Source organism: Petaurus breviceps, unplaced genomic scaffold (genome assembly GCF_028583685.1).
Source record: "Petaurus breviceps papuanus isolate PSGF00001 unplaced genomic scaffold, PetGlider_PUasm1.0 38, whole genome shotgun sequence".
Taxonomy (NCBI): domain Eukaryota; kingdom Metazoa; phylum Chordata; class Mammalia; order Diprotodontia; family Petauridae; genus Petaurus; species Petaurus breviceps.
The window spans coordinates 61,406,658-61,432,336 of record NW_027186304.1 but is presented as its reverse complement, the minus strand read 5'-3'; the positions used below and the strand labels follow the sequence as shown (position 1 = coordinate 61,432,336).

At 36.3% G+C, this 25,679-nt stretch overlaps 1 protein-coding gene across 2 annotated transcripts in view; it reads left to right on the top strand.

Moving 5' to 3' along the window:
* The window catches only part of OPRK1 (opioid receptor kappa 1), a 36,730-nt gene extending 12,366 nt beyond the window's left edge, over positions 1–24,364 (top strand). For both annotated transcript variants that reach the window (XM_069099937.1, XM_069099938.1), the window contains 2 exons: positions 9,395–9,747; positions 20,067–24,364. In XM_069099937.1, coding sequence (XP_068956038.1) covers positions 9,395–9,747; positions 20,067–20,599 — 886 coding nt within the window. In that variant the 3' untranslated portion in view covers positions 20,600–24,364. The remainder of the gene's footprint in view (positions 1–9,394; positions 9,748–20,066) is intronic.
* Positions 24,365–25,679: the final 1,315 nt, after the last annotated feature.

Genomic DNA, 25,679 nt, shown 5'->3' with positions numbered 1-25,679 from the left:
ATGACTTGACTAAGGTAACATATGGAGTAAATGGCAAAGCTTTGATTTGAATTAAGATCCTGTAACTCCAAGTTAATGCTTCTTTCACTATTCCATGTTGCCTGTGAGGTCTAGTTATTAGACATTTCTTGCTTAAATTGAGCTTAAATTCACCTCTCTACAACTTCCACCAACTACTTTTAAGTCAAGCTCTATTAGCCAAGAAAAGTAAGTATAATTCCTTTTCTTTGTTAAAGTCCTTCAAACATTGAACATAACTATCTTGTTTTCCTTAAGTCTTCTTTTCTCTTGTCTAAATATCCCTAGTTTCTTTAATTTATCCTCAAAGCTGTTCATTTCATGATGGGTCAGTCAACCAGAGTTCAAATTCTGGCTATTTCACAAATTCCATGTGTACCTTGGATAAATCACTTCATCTCTCTCCAATCTTTATTTTTAAGAAAAATTTGAGACATTTATGTGAAACTTATAGTATGAAGTCAAAGTATGTAAGCTTATGTGTAACTTGTAATGTGTTATAATGTGGTCTTTAACTGAGCAGGAACACTAGACAGTAAAAGAAATAGCTGGGAGAACAGGACACTGTCATTTTAAGGACAGCCTCTGCTTTCTGTCCTTCCCCTTCCCTATGCCTGTTTCTCAACTGGGGAGGGCCATGTTTTCACCAAAACCCTGTTTGAGGACCTTGATTCTTGGCATCTCCACGAATAATTCAACTCCCTTTCCGATTTGCATAAAGCAATACAGCTCTCTTCTTAGAGAGGCCAACTCGTTAATTTTATCTGCAAAGAGCTATCTCCTTTTGTTTTTAGGTTGCTATATATTTGAATGGCCTTTAGCCAAATGCCATGGGGCAATAATTTCCTATTCTCTGGGTCAAAGAAAGCAGGGAATAAATGCCCTCTACTGCCTGAATCAGAGCTCAGGTGTAAAAAAACAATGGTTGTCTTTCTGTTAACTGAAATCCAGAAGTGGAAAGGTTAATTTCCCCTTTCTGTTTGAATGCTTCTCAGCTTCCTCCTGCAGCATTCCCACATGGCACATGCGATGGCAGTTCCATAGCTCGTAATGCTGTCAAGTGTAATGGAGGGCTTAGGTCACAGATTGCATTTTTTTAGGGCCATATGTTACTGTGGTGTGTGCTTTGAGCAAATGAAGCAACTTCCTATTGATCCACCCCCAGGCTTTCTACACGAGCCAAACATTCTCTCTGGGATGCCCCCGGTTTACTTGAAACAAAAATAGATCTACAAAAAAGCCTCATCTATGGAATAAAAAGCATGGAGAAGGGCAACCAGGGTGAATATACTACTTACAGATCTTCCCCAGAAAAACAGCCCTCATGCATAAAGATGTAGTAAATCAGAGAGATGTTTGCTAGGCAAATGTTCCCTGGGTGCTCAGCTGCATTCTAACCTCCTCGAAGGCTTGACATCTCCCATAGAAGTTCACACGAGGTCTATGCAGTCATATAATATTTTCATGTTATGCCTTTTGGGTTACCACAATCCTTGTTTGTTCCAATACAGGCTGCCCCAGAATACAGACTGTGTGCTTAAAATAGTAACAGGTGACACAAATACAGTGCTTTACATATGGTCTTTTGTATATACTCATTTATATTTGTTTACATACTCATTTAAATATAATGGAATATACATGTGCATATACACATATGCATGAAGACGCTTATGCATACATGTGCACATACACATACACATGCCTATGCCTCTATCTATACCTATATGTATTTTGACCATCATTCCAACTTCTTTCCTACTAGAAAATTGTACTCTGGTTCTGGAAAATGCCTTGGGATCTTATAGGTGAGCTTTTGATTTAAATTGTTCCAGCCTAGGTTTCATCTTCTTCCTGGCTATCGACTCCAAACCAGGCTGCACCAAGAGGGCAGTATCTGACTTCTCTCTCTCTCCTCCACCCCTGACTGCCAAAGTTCCATTTCTCTGTTTTCTTTCTTTCTTTTTTTTTATTTTGGAAGGGGAAAGCAAGGAAATTGGGGTGAAGTGACTTACCCAAGGTCACACAGCTAGCAAGTGTGTCAAGTGTCTGAGATTGAATTTGAACTCAAGTCTTCCTGACTCCAGAGCCTGTGCTCTATTCACTGCACCACCTAGCTGCCCTCTGTTTTCTTTCCCCATCAGAATTTAAGCTCGTTGAGGCCAGGAATTGTTTTGCTTGCTTATTTTTATGTCCCCAATGCTTAGTATAGTGCCTGACATAGAGCAACTGCTTAGTAAATGCATTGTCTATCTGTATACCTCTCAAATGACTGAGGGATAGGCACTATTAGTATTATTCTCATTTTCACAGATTTTAAAGCTAGGGCTCCAAAATGTTAAATGATTTTCCTGGGTTCTGGAGCTAGTGAGTGTTGGAGGCAGGATTTGAATCTTCACTGACTTCATATTCAGTGACTCTCTGCTATATCTCCCTGTCTTTCTATCACTGACCTTATGGCAGCAAGTACCTTTATCTTTGTCATCTTTGTATATATGGAGTTGGCATTCCTTATATGGTATTAATACCACCAAGGGATAAATATGAATTTCTTGAAAGAGCAAAGAAAACCCTAATAAACAGAAAAATAACATCAATTATAGGCTCCATTCAGCTTTTATATGAGACAGATTTGGAGATAAAAGTATTATTCATTCTCAAATTCAGTATTTTCTCAATTCTCCTCTTCTGGTGTGCAAATATATAGTAATAGAAAGAGGAAGGGAGAATAATGTTCTTCCGTGTGCCTCTGAGATTCAGAGGTGTCTGGACTCAGAGTTGAATGACTATCAAATTAGCATGGATGCTGCCTCCACAAGAGATTCCAAAGCCTCATTTTGTTGTAGGGGTAACTCTGGGTTCTTGAAAGTTATGAAAGTGGGTGGAAGGTGAAGTCTAGGAGGGTCTATCTATAGCTAGAAAGTCTTTACATACAGGTTGAAAAAGTTATACCAGACTGGATGTCTGAGGATCTGTTTAGTTAAGTATAGAGAGGCCCATTGCCAGAAGGTTGACCACCTGAGGATGATTTTTTTTAATGGGAGAGGGCATCAAAGTGAGCCTGGAAATGAAATTAATCTCATGAAATGAATGAGAAGAAAATGAGACTGAAGAAAGTTTACCAAACCAGCTAAGGCATATTGCCTTAAGAACACTTACAGGTAACTAGTGCAGATAACAAACACATATATGTGAAGTGGAATACACCTTCCAACTTTTTAAAGGAATTTATTTTTATCCATGATGCAGTAGAACTCTCACACCTGGACTGTGTCACCTCCATACATGATGTACTAGGAAAGGAGGTACCCAGTGTACCCTTAAGAAGATGGAGGCAGGAGAGGGGTTGAGTGTCACTTAATAGATACACAAGAAGTCTTTAATCTTTTTAGGTGCTATGTGACAGATTCTTTTTTTTTTTTTGCTTTTTTCTGGAGGGCAATTGGGGTTAAGTGACTTGCCCAATGTCACCCGGCTAGTTTTTGTGTTGAGTATCTGAGGTCAAATTTGAACTCAGGTCCTCCTGACTCCAGGGCTGGTGCTTTATTCCCTGCTCCACCTAGCTGTCCCTACGTGACAGATTCTTAAATTAACTTAAAGAAGGGAAGATTTGAAATAATAGTTAGAATTTATATAGCACTTTAACATTTGCAAAGTGCTTTACAAATATTATCTCATTTCATTCTCACAACAACCCTGGGAGGTAAGTGCCATTATATCCCCATTTTACAGATGTGAAAACTGAAGTAGATAAAGATTAAGTGACTTACATAGGGTTACATATCTAGTTAATGGGTCTGCGGCCAGATTAGAACTCATGGTCCTCCTGAGGCCAGATCCAGCAGTCTACTATTGACCTCACTGCCTATAGTGGGAGAGATCACTGATGGTGCTTTTAACCAAGAACAGATGATCAGGAAGATAGCAATTTCCTTATTTCTATAAAATCTTCATAGTCATCTTTGGCCTATGTAGGCACTGAGGTTAGCCTTGTTGAAAACCATGAAAGCAGGCAGTCTCTCCATCATGGGAAATATCTTGGGCAGAGTACAAAGGAAGAATTCCCTGATAGTAAAATTTTCCAAATATGTTGAACAATAGGTAATTGAATCTCACAATTGGTTGTTGTTCAGTTATTTTAGTCATGTCTGACTCTTCATGACTCCATTTGAGATTTTCCTGACAAAGATATTGGAGTAGTTTGCCATTTCCTTTACAGCTCATTTTACAGATGAGGAAACTGAGTCAAACAGGTTTAAGTGATTTGCCCAGGGTCACACAGTTTGTAAGTGTCTGAGGCCAGATGTGAAATCAGGAAAATTAGTCTTCCTTACTCCAGGTCTGATAATCTATTCAATGTGTGACCTAACTGTCCTGAATTCTAAATACTTTGCTTTGAATCTCATAATGCCACATAGCTTCCTTAGTGAAATATATAGTAATGGATCAGACATCAATCTAATTATCTTTATTGGAGAAATTATCCTTTATTGGAAAAAACAAAAATGGATAAAAAACGAATATTGTTCAGACTATGTAATACACCAAAATGGGTGTCCAGTCATACTTAGGTTTGACAGGTGTCTCTTTTCTACACTGAAAGAGAAGTACAATTTGCCCTTCAGGTGACTGTAAGTGCAGTTTTGTCCCCTGGGGTTATAATAGCATACATAGTGAAGATAGTTCTTAGCAGTCCTTGGGAAGCACTTGACACTCTTAGAATTAAAGTGTGTGTGTATGTGTGTGTGTGTGTGGTATAATTGAATTTAATTGATGCACAAAAATGTCAGCCTTTATAATTCAAGCTTATGAAATTTCTTTGCATTGCAGTTGTTCTCATATTCCATCTGATAGAGTGTCCTATTCTGATGGATGATCACTGATATAAAACCTACAGAAGGATTTTGGTCTTTTTTTTGGGGGGGGGGGGTGGGGGGGGGACACCACACCTATCATTTCATTGGTATAGGAAGCTTCTAGTGAAGAAACACTATCACACATATCACTTTGTTGTTGCTGCTTAGTCCTTTTCAGCCATGTCTGACTCTTTGAGACCAAATTTGGAGTTTTCTTGGCAAAGATACTGAAATGGTTTGCCATTTTCTTCTTCACCTCATTTTACAGATGAGGAAACTGAATAAAACAGGGTTGAGTGACTTGCCCAGGCACACACAAGCTAGTGAGTATTTCAGGTCATATTTGAGCTTATGTCTTCTTGATGCCAGTCCCAGAGCTCTATCCACTAAGCCACCTAACCACCCAAAGCATATTACAGTAGTTCCTCCTCAGAAACTTATAGTCTTAGAGTTGGTTGAGGGTCCTGATAGATTTAGTGATTTTCCCTGAGTGACACGATTAGCATATGGCAGAAGCAAAATTAGAACTGAGATCTTTCTGATAACCATGCCACCTCACCATCCACTATCACAAGCAACCTCTCAATCTTTTATGTAGTTTATAAGTCTTTATTCTTCTCTATCAAGTTATGTATGTAGCACTTCATTCATAGCTGTTATTCATAGATGAAACTATCATCTCTTTTAGTTGGCATAAAACATGGTTGTTATTATTCTAGTTTTTTATTGTCTACCATGTTTCCCTTATAATAAGACACTGTCTTATTAAATTTTTTTGGACAGAAAAACACCAGAGGGCTTATTTTCAGGGGAGGGCTTATTTTAATGAACATTGACAGCAATTTTAATAAACAGGTAAATGTGAACAAAAAAATGTACCTTTATTCAATAAGCAAATCACTGGGGAAGAACAGGATGACGCGCTCACTGCTGCAGCTCTGATTGGATGCAGCTCGGAGCGCGGTGTGCGTTTCATGGGGGGGGACGGTGCATACAGAGGGTACCGTAATGTAGTGTGTAGCACAGGGGATCACCTTCACTACAGTAGCAATCTCAATAGGGCTTATTTTCGGGGGAGGGCTTATTTTAGAGGAATCTTACACAGTAAGGGGAGGGCTTATTTTTGGGATAGGTCTTATTATCAGGGAAACACAGTAATTCTAAAGGTTTTTTTTTACTGCTATTTTTAGTGTGATATATATTCAAGTATTATGAGAATGCCAAAGATCCCAAATGAAACTCACTCTATGTTTATATTCCCTTGGAAGAGTAGGTGTTTCTGAGGGTGGCAATCAACTCTGATTGGTTAACAAGTAATGAGAGAATGAATATTCTAATGTGAGATGGGCTTATTCTAATGAGTGTCTGAGGGACTTGATTCTAATCATTCAGACTTAGTCAAAGAGACTTGTCTATACCCATATCACCCCACCTATGGTAATCTAAACAAAAAGGACAATCAACTTTTCCCTAGGCCTGTTTGAGTAAAAAACAATGGGCCAGAATCCATCAATTTACTGAAACTTAAATTTATTTGCCTTTTGAACAGATTTGAGTTTTTCCTCTCAGGATCGGTTCAGTACTTAAAAGGCTGTCTGAACAATCTACAGGGGCTCGTTTCTGAATGAGGAAATAGAAAAGGTGAAAACCCTTGGTCCTAACTCAATAATTGGTTAATGATATAAGAGAAAAATAATAATTTCTTTCACCTGACTCCAACATGAGTTGGAATCAACTTGACTTCAAGAGTTCTCAGCACAGTTACTCATTTTCCATACTCTTTCTTGTCACTAGCAAGGAAGAGAAAACCCAAAGGCCCCCAGGGCTGAGTGATGGGCCTACTTGGAGTAGAGATAGGATGGAGGTTTTGGTTTCATGTAGCTTCCTTTCTTTGACCATATATATTTGACAACACAGATAATAAATAAAATTCATAAATATGCTGAATACCTTGGAAATCTGTTGATTTAAATGCCATGCTTGTGGTATCCTAGACAATTGAATTTAGTAAAATCAATTATTTTCAGGTCCTCCCTTCCCCTTCCACACCTCTTTATCACACTATAGCAAAAATATCAACTCAGGAGACAAATAAACTTTTTTATCTAGAAAATCATTTAAAAGTCGAAAGACCATTAAGCACAATTTGAAATAACACACACACACACACACACACACACACACACACACACACACACACACACATATATATATATTTAATAATGAATCTTGCCACTCATTGCTTGTGACAATGAAACTGAAGGGAGACACAGAGAATGAAGAAAATTTGCCATTGTTTCAGTGGTTTCTCTGAATTGGTATAATTCAGTCACTCCCTGATGGATACTGTTAATAAGCCTAGTGTTGATCCAGGGGAAGGAAAAGTCTCCAGCTGCTTAGAGTGAGTCTCCTGGAAAAGATAGTCTTTCTGCTGTTGCTTTTATAACTCCTGCTGCTGTTCACTGTCTGCATTCCTCTACAGAAAAACTTCAGAGCTGTCACTGTAGTGGAAAATTCTGCTTTCCAGTCTTTATCTTGACTTCTCTAGCTTCTTCTCTTCCTAGGTTGGGAAGAAATACAGGGTGTCCCCCAAAATCTTAGTGCAATCTTAAGCTTAAGTTTGACTTTTGGGACACCTTGTACAACATTTTAGCTACTTAGGTGCCTTTTTTAAGGTAAGAGGACAAGTGTTGATAGAATAACTATTATAGTAGTCATTTGTTAAATGTTCTCACTTGTTGAATTGAAGAGAGAACTACAAAGAATATTGAGAGGATGGGAGAAATAAAGGATGAAGAAGTTGAATATACTGACCATTTTATGTAGACATACACACACAAATACAAAGATAGAGAAACCTAGAAACGTAGACATTGAAATAGAGAGACAGAGGTACATAGAGAGATAGAGACAGAGAGACAGACAAAGACAGAAAGAGATGGAGACAGACAGAGAAAGTGAGAGAGAGGGGAATGAGACAGAGACAGAGACAGACAGACAGACAGACACACACACACACCAGAGGCAGAGACAGAGAGAAGCAATAAGGAGAGATACGTCTTCATCCTATAAGATTTATTTTCTCTGCTTTTCTTTAGGACCTTACATCTACATCCAGAAAGAATCTCAGAGGTCATCTGGCCTAACTCCCTCATTTTACCGATAAGGAAACAGGGGATTTTAAGGGAGATTAAGCAACTTGCCCCAAATCATGGAGTGGGATGTAAATCCAGGTCCTTTGACTCCAGGGCCAGTGCTCTTTCTCCTGTCCCATGCTGCCTTCCTTTATTCTCTGTGTTTTACAGTTTATCCTTCTCAACAGGATCACTGAGGTTTCATTCTACTCTTATAAAATGAATTTATAAGAAGTTTTAAAGGAGGATTTTTTTAAACCTTTACCAGGAATTTCCTATCTCTTGCATCCCTCTAATTAGGTGAACAGTTATATTTTAATACAATTATCTTGATTAAACAAGTATCTTAACAATACATAACATCATTCCCATATCACCATTATTTTATAGGATAAAAACCAGAGGCTTAATGAGGTAATAATAATGAGAATAACAAATAGCATTTATATAGCACTTTAAGCTTTACAAAGCACTTTAAAAATCTTTCATTTCATCCTCACAATAATCCAGGGAGATGCCTGCTAGTCTTATCCACATTTTACAGATAAGGAAAATGAGGCAGTTTGCGGTTAAGTGACTTACCCAGGACCACATAATAGTGTCTGGGTTAGCATTTGAACTCAGATTTTCCTGACTCCAAATCTAGTACTTTATCCACTGTTAACCAGGGAATCAGGAAACCTGGAATCCAGGTCTGCCTCTATCCCTGACTAGCATGGTGACTTATACGTAGTAGGGACTCATTATGGACTCAGGATAAGTCATTTAAGCTCATTGTTCTTAGCTACAAGAAATGAAGTAATTGGATTGGATAGTTTCTTACATTCTTTTCAACTTCCATAATATTTCCTCCATTTCTCATGAACAGTTTTCCCAGCTTTATGTAAAGGATATATCAACTTGCTGGCACGTCCTATATCCTAATTTGCTTTTGACTCATATTCTAAGACTTAAGAGCTCCTAAAACTATTAGTTATAGTTTACTTGTTTTATCATTAAATGGCAATCTTTGGTAGCTACCTTTTGGAAGGAGGAATTTATTAAACAGTCAAAAAAGATACTGTAAAATATGCAACCTAAAAAGTTATTTATTGGAAGAGCACTTGGAATACATGCATACACATATACATGCGTATATATGTATGTATGTTTATATATATAATTATCTTCATGTTAAAGAGGAGAAATTGAAATGTCCAATGACTCAGGAGTAGCTCAACTTTAGAACAAAGTACTACATTAAATTTATTCCAAAATGTTTAGCTTTCACAGTTCTAAGGAGTTAATCTTTCTGATCACTTCTAGCTCCAAAATTCTATGGTTCTATGATTTAATGCATACATCTGACATATAGACTGAAAAACTGAATTTTCTTTTGTATTGCAGGTATACAAAGATGAAGACAGCAACCAACATTTATATATTTAATTTGGCTATGGCAGATGCATTGGTTACTACCACTATACCTTTCCAAAGCACTGAATATCTGATGAATTCTTGGCCCTTTGGAGATGTGCTGTGTAAAATAGTGATTTCTATTGACTATTACAATATGTTTACCAGCATATTCACATTGACCATGATGAGTGTTGACCGTTACATTGCAGTGTGCCACCCTGTCAAGGCTTTGGACTTCCGCACTCCCTTGAAGGCAAAGATTATCAACATATGTATCTGGTTGTTATCATCCTCTGTTGGTATATCTGCTATAGTTCTAGGGGGAACCAAGGTCAGAGAAGGTAAGTGTGGTCAGTGTTTAACTCTGTCTCACCCAAACTTTCCTTCCTCCTCCCCCACTGATAGAAAAGTCTGGTACAGAATATAGTCAGAGATAATAAACTGAGGGAACAAACAAGAATTCAGGGGATTAGGAAAAGCTCCTTGTAGAAGGTAGAATTTTATCTGGAATTTGAAGAAAAACAAAAGTTAGTGACATGGAGGGAGAAAATTCCAGGCATGGGAGATAGTGACTTTTTTCTATTCCAGTATTCATCTTAACCTGTAGTAAGGAACTTACTAGTTGGAACAGCAAGGTGTTGTAGCAGATAGAGTGCTGTGTTTGTAGTCAGGAAGACCTGAATATGAAACCTGCTTAGTTATGTGATCATGGGCAAGTCACTTTCTTTTAGACTTAAGTTTCCTTATTTGTAAAATGGGCATGTAAAATACTTTGCAAACCTTGGAGTGCTACTTAAATCTATATCTCCTACTTATTAAGCAAAAAATTTAGTTTTGAGCTATTTTGTTACTTCAAAACATCCATAATTTCTCAGTGTGGACATTCCTACAATTCTTCTACTGGTGGCTGTCATGAATTGCTCTGATAAAAAAAATTAACAACAATGATAACAAAACATTATCCAGAGGTAATTTTTTTTTTTTGCTGCCAAGCCCTTTTGAATTTAGCTAGATGTGCCGTCTGATGCTAGATATCCATTCTTTTACCAGCTTGATTTAGACTCAAAATTTCTTCTCTTTGGTAGGATCTGATAGACCTTACACTCCTCTGATACAGCCCTTGAAAATCTTGGGTCAATGCTACTATGATTTACTTCTAGTTTATCCTGTATATAGCTTGTTTGTAGATGGCCATTTGTAAGTTTTCTCTACCATTAGATTGTAAAGTTCTTGGGAACAGAGGCTGTCTTTTCCCTTTCTTTGTATTCTCAGCACTTAGCACAGCCTGGCAGGCACATAAAATACTTTTAATGAATGTTAATTGCCTGAATGAATGAGTCATCAGAATAGGACTTAAGTGCAGGTAGACAAGAAGTATTCTCTAGAAAAAGTAGCTGAAAATTATCTATAGCAATTTAAGACTTCATGGCAGTTCACCTGTATCATCTCATTATACCCTCATTACAGCCCTGGGAAGTAGGTATTACAGGTATTTTACAGATGAGAAAAATAAGCCTCAGAGAGTTTTGTTGACCCATTGTCACACAACAGAGATGAACTTTGAATACAGAGAAATCCTTTTCTGAATCCAGCATTCTCCTTACTCTAACATTCTGCCTTAATACAGGAGATAAAATATAGGATAGCATGCCATTGGCTGGAATAAAGGGTATTTGTGATTATATTTGTTTACATGCCTTACTTTTAACTTTGTACAATAGATTTGATGTGAAAAGTTGTTGACAAACCAAATATAATATAAATTGAGGAAAGTAATAATAATAGCATTTATATAATACTTTTAGATTTGTAAAACACTTTAAAAATATTATATTTTATCCTTATAGCAATGCTGAGAAGTAAGTGCTATTATTATCACTTTTTACAGATGAAGAAACTGGGTCAGTTAGAGGTTAAATGTCTTGCCAATGGTCACACAGCTAATATCTGAGACAAATACATTTAGATACTGCATATGTGGAGATAATGATAGACAGGACTTTTAAGATATAAAATTAGTTTTAACCAATCATGACCAGTTTATATATATTTTTAAAGAACAGGTAATTCAGACAAGCAGTTTGCACTAAACTAATTCCTGACCAATAATTATTCTATTTAGTTTATATGAAAATCCACCTGAAAATTCCATTTAATTAAAACATTTGGTCTCTAGAAGAGAAAAATGAATCCTTGGGATACTATTCTGTTGAGTGCCAAATAGACCCAGTAAGAAAAAAAAAACTCAATAACAACAGAAGATAGGAAGAAAAATAATGCTTAAATATGTAAAGATAGGAAATCACTTTTTTTTCCAGGAGTGAGATGGATCATTCTCATCCACCTTGATTTTTAGCTCTGCACATAAAAGAAACAAGGAAATGGATTTGACAAACACACCACAATTGCTTGGAGTGCCTACCTAAAGGCCATGCTGAATGTTTGGTGCCCTGTGGAATAACTCCAAATGCTAAACTCCTCATAAGACAGCCTTGGGTTTTCCCCGTCCCTCCTTAGGAATGTCAACACATCTTCAGCAGCATCATTTATTTAGCTTTATGCATGTAAGGGTCTGGTCCACTCAGAATCACAGTAATAGAATTCATGAAGTGAGAGTTAGACAAACTGTTCAGGTTTAGGTCATTAACTCATGTCCCCAGCCAAACTGGATCATTATTCTTTTCACTCTATTTCTAGGTTTTTGCATCTCTAGGGTAAAAGGTACAGTTATGAAAAGAACTCTGCTCTTAATAGAATTTCATTTTTGCTGGCAGAACAATCACTTTGAAAATTATAGATGATGTTTCTCTCCCCAGCAATTGTGTAAGTGCTATAGTTCATGAATACCTGTGGGCACAGATAATTGACTACATATGGCTGTAAAATACTTTCAAGGTCATGGCTCAGGTACATGTCCTGAACTAATAACATAACTTACATGGTAAAAAGTAATTTAATAAAGCACATGATCTTTTTCTCTTATGAAACTGTGAACTGAATTTCAAACATAGTCACTGATGGTTATAATTGATAGCTATATCAAGATACCCAAATAATCTCTCTCTCTCTCTCTCTCTCTCTCTCTCTCTCTCTCTCTCTCTCTCTCTCTCTCTTTCTCTGTCTCTCTGCTCTTTCTCCTCCTCTCCCCACCCCTTCCCTTTCCCTCCCTCTCCATCCTTCCCCTTTCTCTCTCTTCCTCTCTCCTTCTTTCCCTTTCTGTTTCCTCTCCTTCCTTCTCTCTTTCTCCTATTTCCTATCTACTATCTATCCTCTCTCTTTCTACCCATGCCAGTTAGCCCCTCCTTAAAAAAACCTGCTGGCCCCCTGCTCCTGGGAACTCATCATATTAATGCTAGGTATTAGTATGGGCATCTGATAAACTCAACCCACTACAGCTCAGATGGAAATCACCAGCTTTAGCCATTGTAGTATCAGGCTTTACAAATGTGCACAACCACACGCAGTGCTAACTCTTTCTTGAAGAGAAGACAATATAGGCTCCAATATATTTGGAATTTGTTTCTTATGTCCTCAGGGAAACAAACTCATAAGAGTCTATTTTAAGGCTTAGGTCTTTGTGCATAATTAGAAGTCAGAGTCAAGGTAAGGAATCACAGATATAAATTTCCTATAGTATACGAAGAAATGGGCTAAGTGATAGAAGGAGAAGCATATAATTTTACTGGACACCAAATCAGCACAGAAAAAAAAATTGCTTTTGTAGGGCAGTTCAGAGTATATTGTATATAAAAAATTTTCCTTTATAAGAATTTTCTAAGAAAAGAGTTTTTGTACATTGCATTGAATATTAATCGTGTTAGAAATTTTCAGAAATTGACAACATGATGTAGTAGAAAAATTACTGGAAAAATAGTCAGAAGATCTGAGTTTAAATCCCAGCTCTCATACTTACTATCTGCATGAATCTAGGCAATCCATCAAACTAAAATTAGTAATGCACACTCAGATTGAATTTAGAGGTACAGCATCTAGGGATAGGGAGTTAATAATTTCACTCTCTTGATTCTCCCATGGTTAGATTAAAACTCGGGTTTTGTAATAAGTTCTTTTTAACACGTTTTGGGAAAGTTATGGATATGCTGGTGATCAGCCACATGGATGAACACACTTCTAGTCAATGCCAAATGAGGTTGGATTCAAGAAACTGTGGGTGTTTATGTTGGAAAATAAATTACTTGAGACTTTATAGGTGTCTTTCATGTGCCTTCGGGGCTGTCACATGTAAGGATTATACTGCTTGGTCTAAGAACAACTAGTGGATATTTCTGAGACAGATTAAACTTGGAAGGAGGAAAAAAATCTTCCTAACAATGAGAGTTTCACAAAAGTGGTACAGTCTGCTTTGGGTAGTGGAAGCTTCTCTCTCCCTGGAAGTTTTTAAGTGAAGGCTGGATGACCACTTGGGTAAGAGGTTACATAGAGAGAGTGCTTGCTTAGATGTAGGGTAGACAGTGGCCTCTGAGAGCCTATGATTCTGGGCTTAAATTCTCTGAACTTCAGTCTCATCTTCTGCAAAATGGTGGGGATAATAATAGTTACTTGCTGTACTTATTTCTTCAGGATATTGTTAGGAAATGGCTTAAAAATAATAAGGCATTATAACAAGTTATTATTATATATTTGAATTTATGTATTTCCAGAAGTCATAGGGTTTCAACTACTAAACTCTTTAAAGTTCAGTTTTTTATTTTTTATTACTATTTTTTATAACGCTAGGTGATACAGTGGGTAGGGCACTGGGACTGAAGTCAGGAAGACCTAAGGTCAAATCTGGCCTCAGATACTTATTAACTGTCTGACCCTGGGCAAGTCACTTAACACTGTTTGTCTCAGTTCTTATTCTGTAAATTTAGAGAAGGAATGACTAATCACTTGCAGTGCCAATGCAATATTTACAGCACCCACGATCATGATAAAGACCATGATTATAAGTATCACATGACTTTTGATCACAAAATATACCAGATTCTCCAGGTAGAGGACAGAACTAAAGTATTTATTTGTATACCAGAAAACCAAATCCCAAAACCAGTAAGCTGATTCCATCATGGTACCAAAGATATAACAACTATAACACTGAGAGCCACAGCATCCTTCAGCCTTCCCATAAGCCCATACAAGATCAATATTTACTCACAAACCTCTCTAGCTCCTTTCCTGAGTGTCCCGCCCCTCCTCCCCCCATCTTGCTAGCTCTGACCAGCTTCCTGTGAGCTCTGCTTCCCTTCAGCAAAACTCCTCCCACCACAGGCTCCATGTGACTACATTCAGCCTATTGGGGGCAGAGTTTATCTTCAAAGCAGGGAAGCTTCCTGTGGGCTCTGCTGCACCCTTTAGTAAATTCCCTCCATCACAGGCTCCATGTGATTGCATTCAGTCTATCAGGGAGCAGAGTTTACTTTCAAAGCAGGGGAGGTCTTCAAACTCCCCCCTAGGTCTATTAAGGGGCAGGGAAGATCTTTAAATTCCCATTCTTATTACACTACTCCAGCACCATTGCCAAGAAAAACCCAAATGGATACTTAACAAAAAATAATAATTATTACACAGATTAGTATACTCTCACTGGAATCTTACAATTGTGACTCATCGTGGCATGGATATGATTGTACCAAAGACTATGACAGCAGGTCTTGAACTCAGTTCAAGTACTCAGTTGGAGTGTCTTCAGTGCTTTGTGATGGACTTGTATGTATGTGTGCTGTCTGAGTATTGAACTAGACAAGTTTGGAAGAGATCATTAATAAATAGTGGCTTAATTTTTGGTTAATTTTCTTGGTTTCAGAAACTCATGAACATAATCTCCTAAGGCATGGGAGAGGATTTAGTCATTCAAAATATATTTATTACCTGGCTAGTAGGTTAGAGGCAGCTTGCAATAGTAGGTAGAGAGCTAGCCTAGGAACGAGAAAGTCCTGTGTTCAAATACTACTTCTGCCACATATTGACTGAGTCACCCTGGGTAAATCACTTGGTGCTCTAGGTAACTTTGTTCTAAAGTTGCAGAGAAAGTAGTAATCTATACTCATAGAGGAGTTCCCCAAATTAGTGAAATCATAGGTTCTGTCCCTTTTTCAAATCCCTTTAGCATGAGATATAGAAATACAAAAGTGAGATAGCCCTTTTCTTCAATGGGGCTGCAGTAGGATAAAAAAATTTATAGATAAGTAAATACAGGAGATATTCAAAATGGATAAAAAAAATTATTTTAAGGAATGCACCAGCAACTGGGGGTTTCAGGAAGGATCTCTTCAAAGAGGAGACATTTGAGCTGAACTTTGTGGCTTCCAAGAGGTGGAGGTAAGGAGGAATAGTATTTCAAGCATGAGTGACAGTCTGTTGCCTCTAGAAAGGTAGGCTGGAGCTAATTCTGAAGGGCTTTAAATGCCAAATAGAGGACTTTGTATTTATCCAAGACCAGGAGTAACCTGGGGTTTGTGAACCTAAATAAAAAATTTGTCCATCGTGTTTCATCATAATTAATTTCCTTTGTGATCCTATGTATTTATGAATTAAAAAATATTTTGAGGTGTCCCTAAGTATTATAAATCAGATTTTCAAAGAACTTTATGACACAAAATGATTTATGAAATTGTCCTGGAAATAAGGGAGCTCTTTTAACTAGAAAGCAATCCATTTAGACTCATGCTTTAGGAGTACCACTTTGGTTGCTGTGTCCAGTCAATGGACAACTAGGTGGTGGAGTGAATAGGGGGACTGGCCCTGGAGTTAGGGGGACCTGAATTCAAATCTGTCCTGAGACACTTATTACCTGTGTGACCCTGGGCAAGTCACTTAATGCCAATTGCCAAGAAAAGAAGGAAGGAAGGAAGGAAGGAAGGAAGGAAGGAAGGAAGGAAGGAAGGAAGGAAGGAAGAAACGAAAGAAGGAAGGAAGTAAGAAAAGTGACAAGATAAACTATTGACTGTTGAAGAAAATTGGTGGAGGGAGTGCCAACAATGATGAATCTCAGAAGAACCTTTAAAGAAATGCCATATTATTTGTGTAATAACAAAGAATAGAGGCAGTTGGTGTAATTAGTAGACGACTGTCCTTGGAGACAAGAAGACTTAATTTAATGAACGACCCTGGACAAGTCTTTTAACAACATAACATTCAAGACAACTGTTAGAAGTTTTCATACAGTGTGTACCTTACATAGATGGAATTTGATTAAAAAAAAATCTAAGATCAGGTCATAAAGGTAAATTTGACAAATAATTAATTAGGAAAAAAGTTTTAGATATGAGATTTGAAATTGTAAGACAAGGCAACAGATTGTGAAGGAAGGATTTGAAGCTCCTGCCGATTAAGAAAAATGTAGACAATCTGAACTAGAATGTAGACAATATCTGGCTAAAATATTTATGCCTAAAATGTTCAGACAAATGAATGCATGTTTTAGCTTTAATTTTCATAGTAATTGCCTTAATTTTCTCTTTCTTTTGAAATTATTTGTTACATGATTCATGATTTAATATGACACTTCAATACAACTTACTAAACTATTTTGTCTACTATGCACCTAAAAAGATGAATTTTAATTTATATTTTATCATAACTTTTTGATCACTTCACCTAAGTCCAACAGGATCATTTTTGTATTCATTTTTATTTACTTTTCCTATTATATGGTTATAATTAGTGTGTATGTTTGTTCTGGTTTTGCTTTTTTGGCCTTTTATTATTTAATAAAATTATCTCCATTTTCTTCATTTTCCTCATACTCATCTGTATTAGTTGAATTATAGTTTTCCATTATATGAGCACACTAAAATTTTATTTAATCACTCTTCTATTGTTGGAAATTGAGATTGTTACCAGTTCTTTTAAAAATTATTATTATTCTAAATACAATTAATAGCACTATTAAAATCTTTGAGCAATCAACTATTTTTTGTTATTGTTTTTGATAATGCTTTCAGTATATATTTACAGCAGAGGAATTATTGGGTCAAAGGTATGCTGATTTTTAAAAATTTCACTATGTAATATGAGGTTTTTCCTCCAAAAAGCCCATGCTTTCAATTCTACCAGAAAACAAAGAATCTATCTCTGCGAACCTACTTACATTGAGGTTTTTTTTAAATATATATACTTATTTGTAACTGTAATTAATAGAGAGGTTAAAAATTTTCAAGTGATTGTGAATACTTTGGCTTCCTTCTATTGGAAAAAAAGTTTATTTATTTCCTTTGACCATTTATACTTTGTGGGCTAAGAATTACCCTTGCAAATTTTAATGGTTTTATAGATATTTGTATTTATCATGTTTGTCATAAATCTTTTTCTGAGATGCTTTTTTATTTAGTTATACTAACTTTTCATTCTCATATTTTAGAAATTATTTTTATATAATCAGGTAAATCTGTCTTTCACATAATAATTTCTTCTATTTAAGAGGGGATAAAAGCAGTTTCCTTTCACAATTAGATGAGATTATTCCATTTACTGTTTATATTTTTTTATGTTAAAGTATATTTGTTGTTATTCAGTTGTGTCTGACTCTTTGTGACCTCCATTTTTGGGTTTTCTTGGCAAACATATTGGCGTGGTTTGCCATTTGCTTCCTCAGATCATTTTTTTAGGTGAGAAAAGGCAAATAGAGTTAAGTGACTTGCCTTTGGTCACCCAATTAGTAAGTGTCTAAGGCCAGATTTGAACTCAGGAAGATGAGTCTTCTACACCCCAATGCTGGCACTCTATTCACTGTGCCAACTCTCTTTAAAAATTACCATTTACTCAAGTGGATTTTCATTTACTACTCTTTGACTTGTTTCTGAGTCAGCAAAAGGAATTTCCTCCAAAATATTTATCCTTATTAGTATTCACAATAGTACCATGCTCTGTAATTTATATGATGACTAATAGCATTCTGAACATAGCATGCTTTACTTTCTTGGGAGTTATTTGTTATGGAAGGCATTTTGATATTTTTAGGAAACATTTTTATGCTTTTTAAGGAATGAAATTTTCTTATGTCAGAAAAGGAAAAAATCATTCTATGACATTATTATTCATAATTCCTTTGTCCATTAGTAATATTTTTGTTTTGAAAAATGTGAACAGGGGCTGCTAGGTGGCACAGTGAATAGAGCACTGTCCCTGGAGTCAGGAGGACCTGAGTTCAAATTTGACATCAGACACTTGACACACTCACTAGCTTTGTGACTTTGGGCAAGTCGCTTAACCCCAACTGCCTTGCCTTCCCCACCTCCAAAAAAAAAAAAAAAGAAAATGTAAAGAAAGGAGTCCCTCTCTGAACTATCTCAACTGTTTTCTCATATACCAAAGGAGAAGCAGTTAGCTGATAGGGTTGATAAAGAAGGGAACTAGTCAAATATCCTCTGAATGTAAACTTAATTAAGGACAGACCTAGGTTTCTGTTTCTTCCAATAGTGAACCAAATCTATTTTACCAAAATGAAACAGAGAAATGGAAGCAATTTTCCAGGTTAAAAGAAGAAAATTCACCACAGCCTTCTTTTTACATACTGTAGTAAAAAAGTAAAAATAAAATTTTGCCACCATTATTCAGATAATTTCCTAAATTTTTAGTTAAGTCAAAATTATTTTGTTTGTATTTTAGTCAATAGCCCAAATATATCATATGGAATCTGAGTTGCTAAAAATTATTTTACAAAAAATATGACATAGCTTAAATGTTAGCTTCTTTTGGGAGTCTTTTCCCCCCTTTCAGGGGCCTCCTCTGAAGGGAAGCTGGATCTGAGTGTCTTCTCTCTTAAAGCTGGACACCAGAAAACCAGGATCTTTCTTCTCCTTCAACCTCTCACCTACTTCTCTCCTCATTCAGGTGAAGAACATTGTACTTCATCAATAAGGCGAGTCCAATACAAATGGGTATTGAGTCACAGGTTGCATTTATATTTAGTTTATTACCTGATTTCTTGTAGCCCAACCATGTTCCTTTCACATTTATGAGTCTTTGCAAAGTTGCATGGCAGGGTTCAAAGTTCTATATGTAACACAAGTGGATATTATCTTATATTGTCAATGGTTTATATATTGGGAAAAATATATTTATGTATATGTATATATATATATATATATTTAAAGCAATTGGGGTTAAGTAACTTGCTCAAGGTTACATGGCCAGTTATTTCTGGGTGTGGTGCTAAGTATCAGAGCCCAGATTCGATCCCAGGTCATCCCGACTCTGGGGCCAGTGCTCTTACTTGCTGTGCTACCTGGCTGCCCCTGGGAAAAAATATCTTAAAAGAACTTTATAAAGGCAATTTTCCATTAGAAAAATATCACTTCAGTTTCATATAAAAATTAGCAAAGAAAAATCCATTTTTATAATTAGAAATTTTGTATGTTCTGAGGAAATGAACAAGGCTTATTAATCTTATATATTGACTTACATTGAAACTGAAGTACATTATGTGACCTGTGTGTAATTGGCTGTTTGATACTCTTGGTCTCTGCTGAAAGGTAATTGCCTCCACAGGCTGGAACTTTTATTTGTACTTTGTTGGCCTGCTTTGTGTGATCATAATTCATTTATGCAAATAGAGAGGCTGCTGGGCACATTTTCAATAATCACAGCCATGTATCTATCATAATTTCTGGGATTTTCTAACCTCTTTATTCTTTTTTTTTTCTTTTACTTCTTCCAGATATAGATGCCATCGAATGTTCTTTGCAGTTCCCAGATGTTGATTATTCCTGGTGGGATCTCTTCATGAAAATCTGTGTCTTTGTTTTCGCATTTGTGATTCCAGTTCTCATCATCATTGTTTGCTACACTTTGATGATCTTACGCTTAAAAAGTGTGAGGCTACTTTCAGGCTCTCGAGAGAAAGATCGCAACCTCCGCCGGATCACCAGACTTGTTCTGGTGGTGGTGGCAGTCTTTATCATCTGTTGGACCCCCATTCACATATTTGTACTGGTCGAGGCCCTGGGGAGCACCTCCCATAGCACAGCAGTCCTTTCTAGCTATTATTTCTGCATTGCTTTGGGATACACTAATAGCAGCTTAAACCCCATCCTATATGCTTTCTTGGATGAAAATTTTAAGAGATGTTTTAGGGACTTTTGTTTCCCATTTAAGGCCAGGATTGAGCGACAGAGTACTACTAGAGTCCAAAACACAGTTCAAGACACTCCCTACATGAGAGATGTTGATGGGATAAATAAACCTGTATGACTAGTCGTGGAAATGTCGTCCTATAGTTCTCCAGGAAGAGAGGAATTCAATGATCTAGGATTAACTCAGATTACCACAGCAGTCTGAGCCTGGAAACATAGAATTTTATTTTTGGAAAGACTTTTAGAAGTTTTTATGTTGTGGAGTCATGGCAAGGGCAAGCTGCTATGGCAATCAGGCTCAGTTCTCACCAAAGTTTAAGACAGGGTTTAGGGGAAAAAAATCTAAGTAGGAAAGTACCTTCTTTAAATCTAGGACGTCAGACTATATGACTTGATGCTGGGGAAAAGAAAGTCAGATTTCCATCATCTGAGCCTTAGACTGTGCTTTCCACCATTTGCTATGGTCTTATATGCAGAGATATTCTTCCTATAGTTGTGTTTTTAAAAAGAAAAAGCATTTGCTTCAGAATGAAAGTGAATATTGTAAATTCAGATCCTTGCACAGTGGTAGCTTCAAAAATGATGGCCACTGTGAAGTTGCTCTCCCTGTTTCCCTTTACTCTTCATGGATAATAAGCATTTCCTTTGGTTGTGTGGCAAAAATTTCAGCTTAAGCATGGCCTGAATTTATACCTAAAGTGTGCAATGTTTCTGTGTATTGTGAAGTATTTTAATATTAAAAATAATAAGTTCTTAGGATGCCAGGAATATAGTTTCCAATATATTTTGGTGTATTTGGCACCTACAAATGATGCTTACTGCTTTTAGTTATGATTCTGTGGTATTTAAGCTGACAAATGATTAGATGTTAAGTCATGCCTTGGAAAATATGTTAGGAAATTCTTACCTTGATCATCTGTGTGCAAGAAGAGACCTGGAGCCAGAAAGTCTTTGTTTGATTAAAATACACCAGATCTTCATCTTGAAATATTTTGTATATGTAGATAAAGAATGGGCTGGCCCATCACTAGCTCTTCTTCTTGAGATGTGTGCCTAATTTGGAAATAAGCCAAGCAGCTAATTCATTCACTTGGAGTGATGACATTGTTGGCAATCATTATAGCAGTTGAAACATTTCTCTAGTCGTTCAGCTATTTTCTGGGAATTAATCAGGACTTTTGGAAGTGGTACAATCTCTTTCAGATAGCTAGAACACCAGTATACCTGCTTACTCCCAAAGAGTTAATTTTTAAAAGCTTCCTGAAAAGCTCAACTCACCGTTAGGGTCCATCCCTATAAAGGACCTGGATTGATTCCATCATTAGTGTAGATGAGCACTTATGTACCGATAGAGCCCAGCTTTACTCTTCTTGTGGTGGGACAGTTGATGAAATGCCATTTCTGGGCAGAGTGTGGAAATGATATTGTTTTGTTTTATTATGCCTTAGCTTGGATCAGACACCACTTAAAGAAGGAGTAGTCAATGTAGAGCCTCAGCAAGTCATGCACTATGATCATGCCATTTGGACTCAAGGCTCTAAGATTTCAAAATAATTTAGATGTAGTGGGAGTTATAACTCATTTATCCATTCTCTCATCTCCAAAAGCTAGGGTACTTTCTTTTTGATATATGCATGGGCCAAGGGGTAAATATGGAACTAAGGCTTTTTTTTCCAGGTAGCTACAAGATGAGCCCCATCTATGGTTTAAAGAGAAATGGATATATACACATCTTTGAAACTCTAAGGTATTTTAATTCTGATAGTGATTTTCCTTCTTTCTCCTTGTGTCTTGTGTCTATGCTATGTTGAAACTAAAACTTGGCATTTAAGGAGTTAAATATTTTCAAGGTTTACTGCAATTCTATTAGGTTGTCCATGGCTTAGATTTCCACAGTATCTAACATAATGTTCCTAAATTCTTTGGACTATATGACTGGATATATTTCTAACTGAAAATTAAGGAATTTTTATATGTCATTGAAATATTTAAGCATATTTATGCTTTTATAGACAGATATGTATGACCAATTTTAATATTTATTGACCATAGTGTGATATACTCAAATACCTCAGCTGCAGAAGTAGATAGATATGTGTATCCACATACATATATGTATAGACATATGTATGCACATATACATATATGTATATACACAGTGACTTGAACAACTAACACTGAGTGGTAAAGAGGTATGTTCCTTTCTTAAGCATATTATACATAATTTTTATAAATATCTAAATAATCTCCCTTATTTCCTGGAGCATTAAACTCATCTGTTCATACTCTAGGTTCCCCATTGCGATTTTTACCCTGGGGAGTAAATAAAACATGAATAACAGACTTGGGATGAGATTCTATGAAGTGCACATGAATTGTCTTCATGCTGATGCCCTGATTGGCACTGGGGTTATCTGAGCCTTGTGCGTGAATGTAGGACATCTGCCCCTCCCTTGTGCCAGGGAATTTTTGTGGCACTCATTAGGGTAATGGATGTTCCCTTGCTATTGCTACCAATATTTTCCCCAAAACTTTTAGGGGATTTCTGTAGTAAGAATAACAGTAGGAAGTAACAAAATATGTAAAAAGATGCAAAGTTTAGGGATCATAATAATAAAAGAAGGGTATGATGCATGAAAACCTCTTTGTCAAAAATATAGCCTGGATTTTTATGCTCCTCTCCCAGAAATATTTTTTGATATGTTGTGGAAGTGACAATAGTTGTGCTAAGGGCATACTCTCAGATAATGGCATTGCCAAAAGTCCTCTTCTATTAATACCCTTCATGTAATATTTTGATGCTCCACCCCGCTAATCTCAAGAGAAAGCATAGCAAAATACATGAATGCCTCTCAGGTCAGAACTAGACTGCCCAACTTTAGGGACTGCTCCCCCACTTTTTTTTTCAATTTAATTTCTCCACCTTCCTAGTTTTCCCAGTGATCATTTCTATAACATGGGTTTGTTACAGAGGATTAAGGATTTGGAGAGAGGTATAGTGAGGTAAAACAGTAAGGATTAGATAGGAGGATAGATAGAAAAATGAACAAGGCTTCTTGAGTGTCCAAGATCATTATGATGACCCTGTCTAGAATAGCCTTTCATAAATAGTGTTTAAAAATTATAATTATTGAAATTAAGAGGCAGCCATGGTGTAATTGATTACTGGAAAATCTAGTTTCAAGGCCTACTTCTGACACATCTTATCCATGTGACTGAGCAAATGACTTTACTTCTCAGTGCTATAGACAAATCTTATATATTATAGCAAGGTGCCAACCTAAATCGGTGAAGGGAATTTCTTCACCTGGGAATTTCTTGTCCTAATGAAATCATAGGCATAATCCCTAGCCCTCTAGTCTATCAATTGATAGTAATAACTAAAAAGAAACTTCAGAAAATTTCAAAGGACAGTTGCTTAATTCCCTAAGTATCAAGTGCAATCTGGGACTGTATTCTCCAAGCGAAACTCGACCCTCATGTTGTATAGGGACTCTTATCCCCTTTATAGTTATTTAGCATGTATAACATAGCATGACAGGGTGTATAAGTGGAGTAAAAGAAATACATTTGACTGGATTTCTATTTGCACTTTCTCAAGGAGAGAACTGTGACTGGGTTGTATAGTTCCTTTCATGAAAATTATTGGATTTAGCAGAAACTGGAAAACAATATCAACAAGAAGAAGCTTTTTTTTTGCCCTAATGAATTCTCCTAATCTTCAAAACAAAAGTATTTTCTCATTTCTTTTCTAAGCTCTGATAGAAATATAAGCATATATTATGTACATACTTATACTAAAATGGTGATAAATTATGCATTGTGTATATGATTGTGCCTTGTGATAAAAAATTGTATTAAAAAAAGAAATGAAGTCTCTCAACATTCATTCGTTATGGTGATTCATTTATTCGACTACACACTCTTTAGATTTGTATTAAGAAAAATAAGGTATAGAGGCTTCGTGATATGGTAGAAGTGATTTGCAACTATTGCTTTCCCATGGAGAGGATATAGAAACATGAAGGGATACATAGAATCAAAGTAGAATATGGGAACTTAATTACTTTGGGAATTGCCAGAATTTTATTTTTCCCCCAAAGAGGACTGAATCTGAAATAAGAAGAAAACCTGGATTCAAATTCTAGTTCTACTTTTTGCTTGAGTGACTCTAGGCAAATCTTTTCGCTTCTAAGAGTGTCAATTCTGCACTTATAAAATGTAAATGTTGGTAGATGATCGGCATGGTGATTTTTAACCTCTAAATATTATGGTTCAGTTCAGTTTAATTTTAAAAGCACTCAAGTGTTTATTATGTGCAAAGCAGTATGATAGGCTCTGGGAATAAAAAGACAAAAAACAGAAACCTAAAACTAAATAGCCCTTGTCTTTAAGGACCATGGATCCTAAAATCATAACTGTAAAACTTAAGAGAAACAACCACCAAAAAATTGATTTAGAACTAATTGGTAGTCCTCTTTGTTAAGTGGTTAGTCATTTAGAAGCTCCATATTATTGGAGGAAGACTTTCATTTAAGAGGACACATGAATAATTAAGAATCTATTCCAATTATCTTAGTGTAACACAGAGATATGCCATATGTTATCTAGGGATAGTGACTGAACCAGATTGTCCCCGGAAGGTCCCTATTAAATTTGTTTTACTCAAAGGTTAGGTAGGCCATAGACAGAGTCAGCATATCAAGTTGATCTCTTTCTGTCCCTCTATCTTCTGTTTTCTTGATACTACAAGGAAGAGTTTGCTTGCTACTTGCTTAAGTCTTTCCTCCATTTGTTGAGAATTGAAGTCACCTATTCCAGGACAGATCCTTTGCACTAGAAGGATGAGGGATAAAAAGAGGCATTTTTTTCTGGCCTGTTTTGCCTTTTTGGCAAAAGCTTTTTGGGGTTTCTCAGCATCTCAGTTGGATAGACAAGACCAAATCTACTCGTTTGGTTCATTGGGGTTTTATAACACATAAATCTTGCAGGGTTTCTCATCCTAAATATACATATGTGTGTGTGTACATATATATATATATACATATATATATATATACACATGCATACATATCTATCTATATATAAAACTTTATATATAGTAAAGGTAACTCACAGCCTCCTTGATTTTGGAACAGAATTTAAGTAACGAAGGGATTAAAATATACCTTATGACTAATTCTTTATTTCTCCTATAT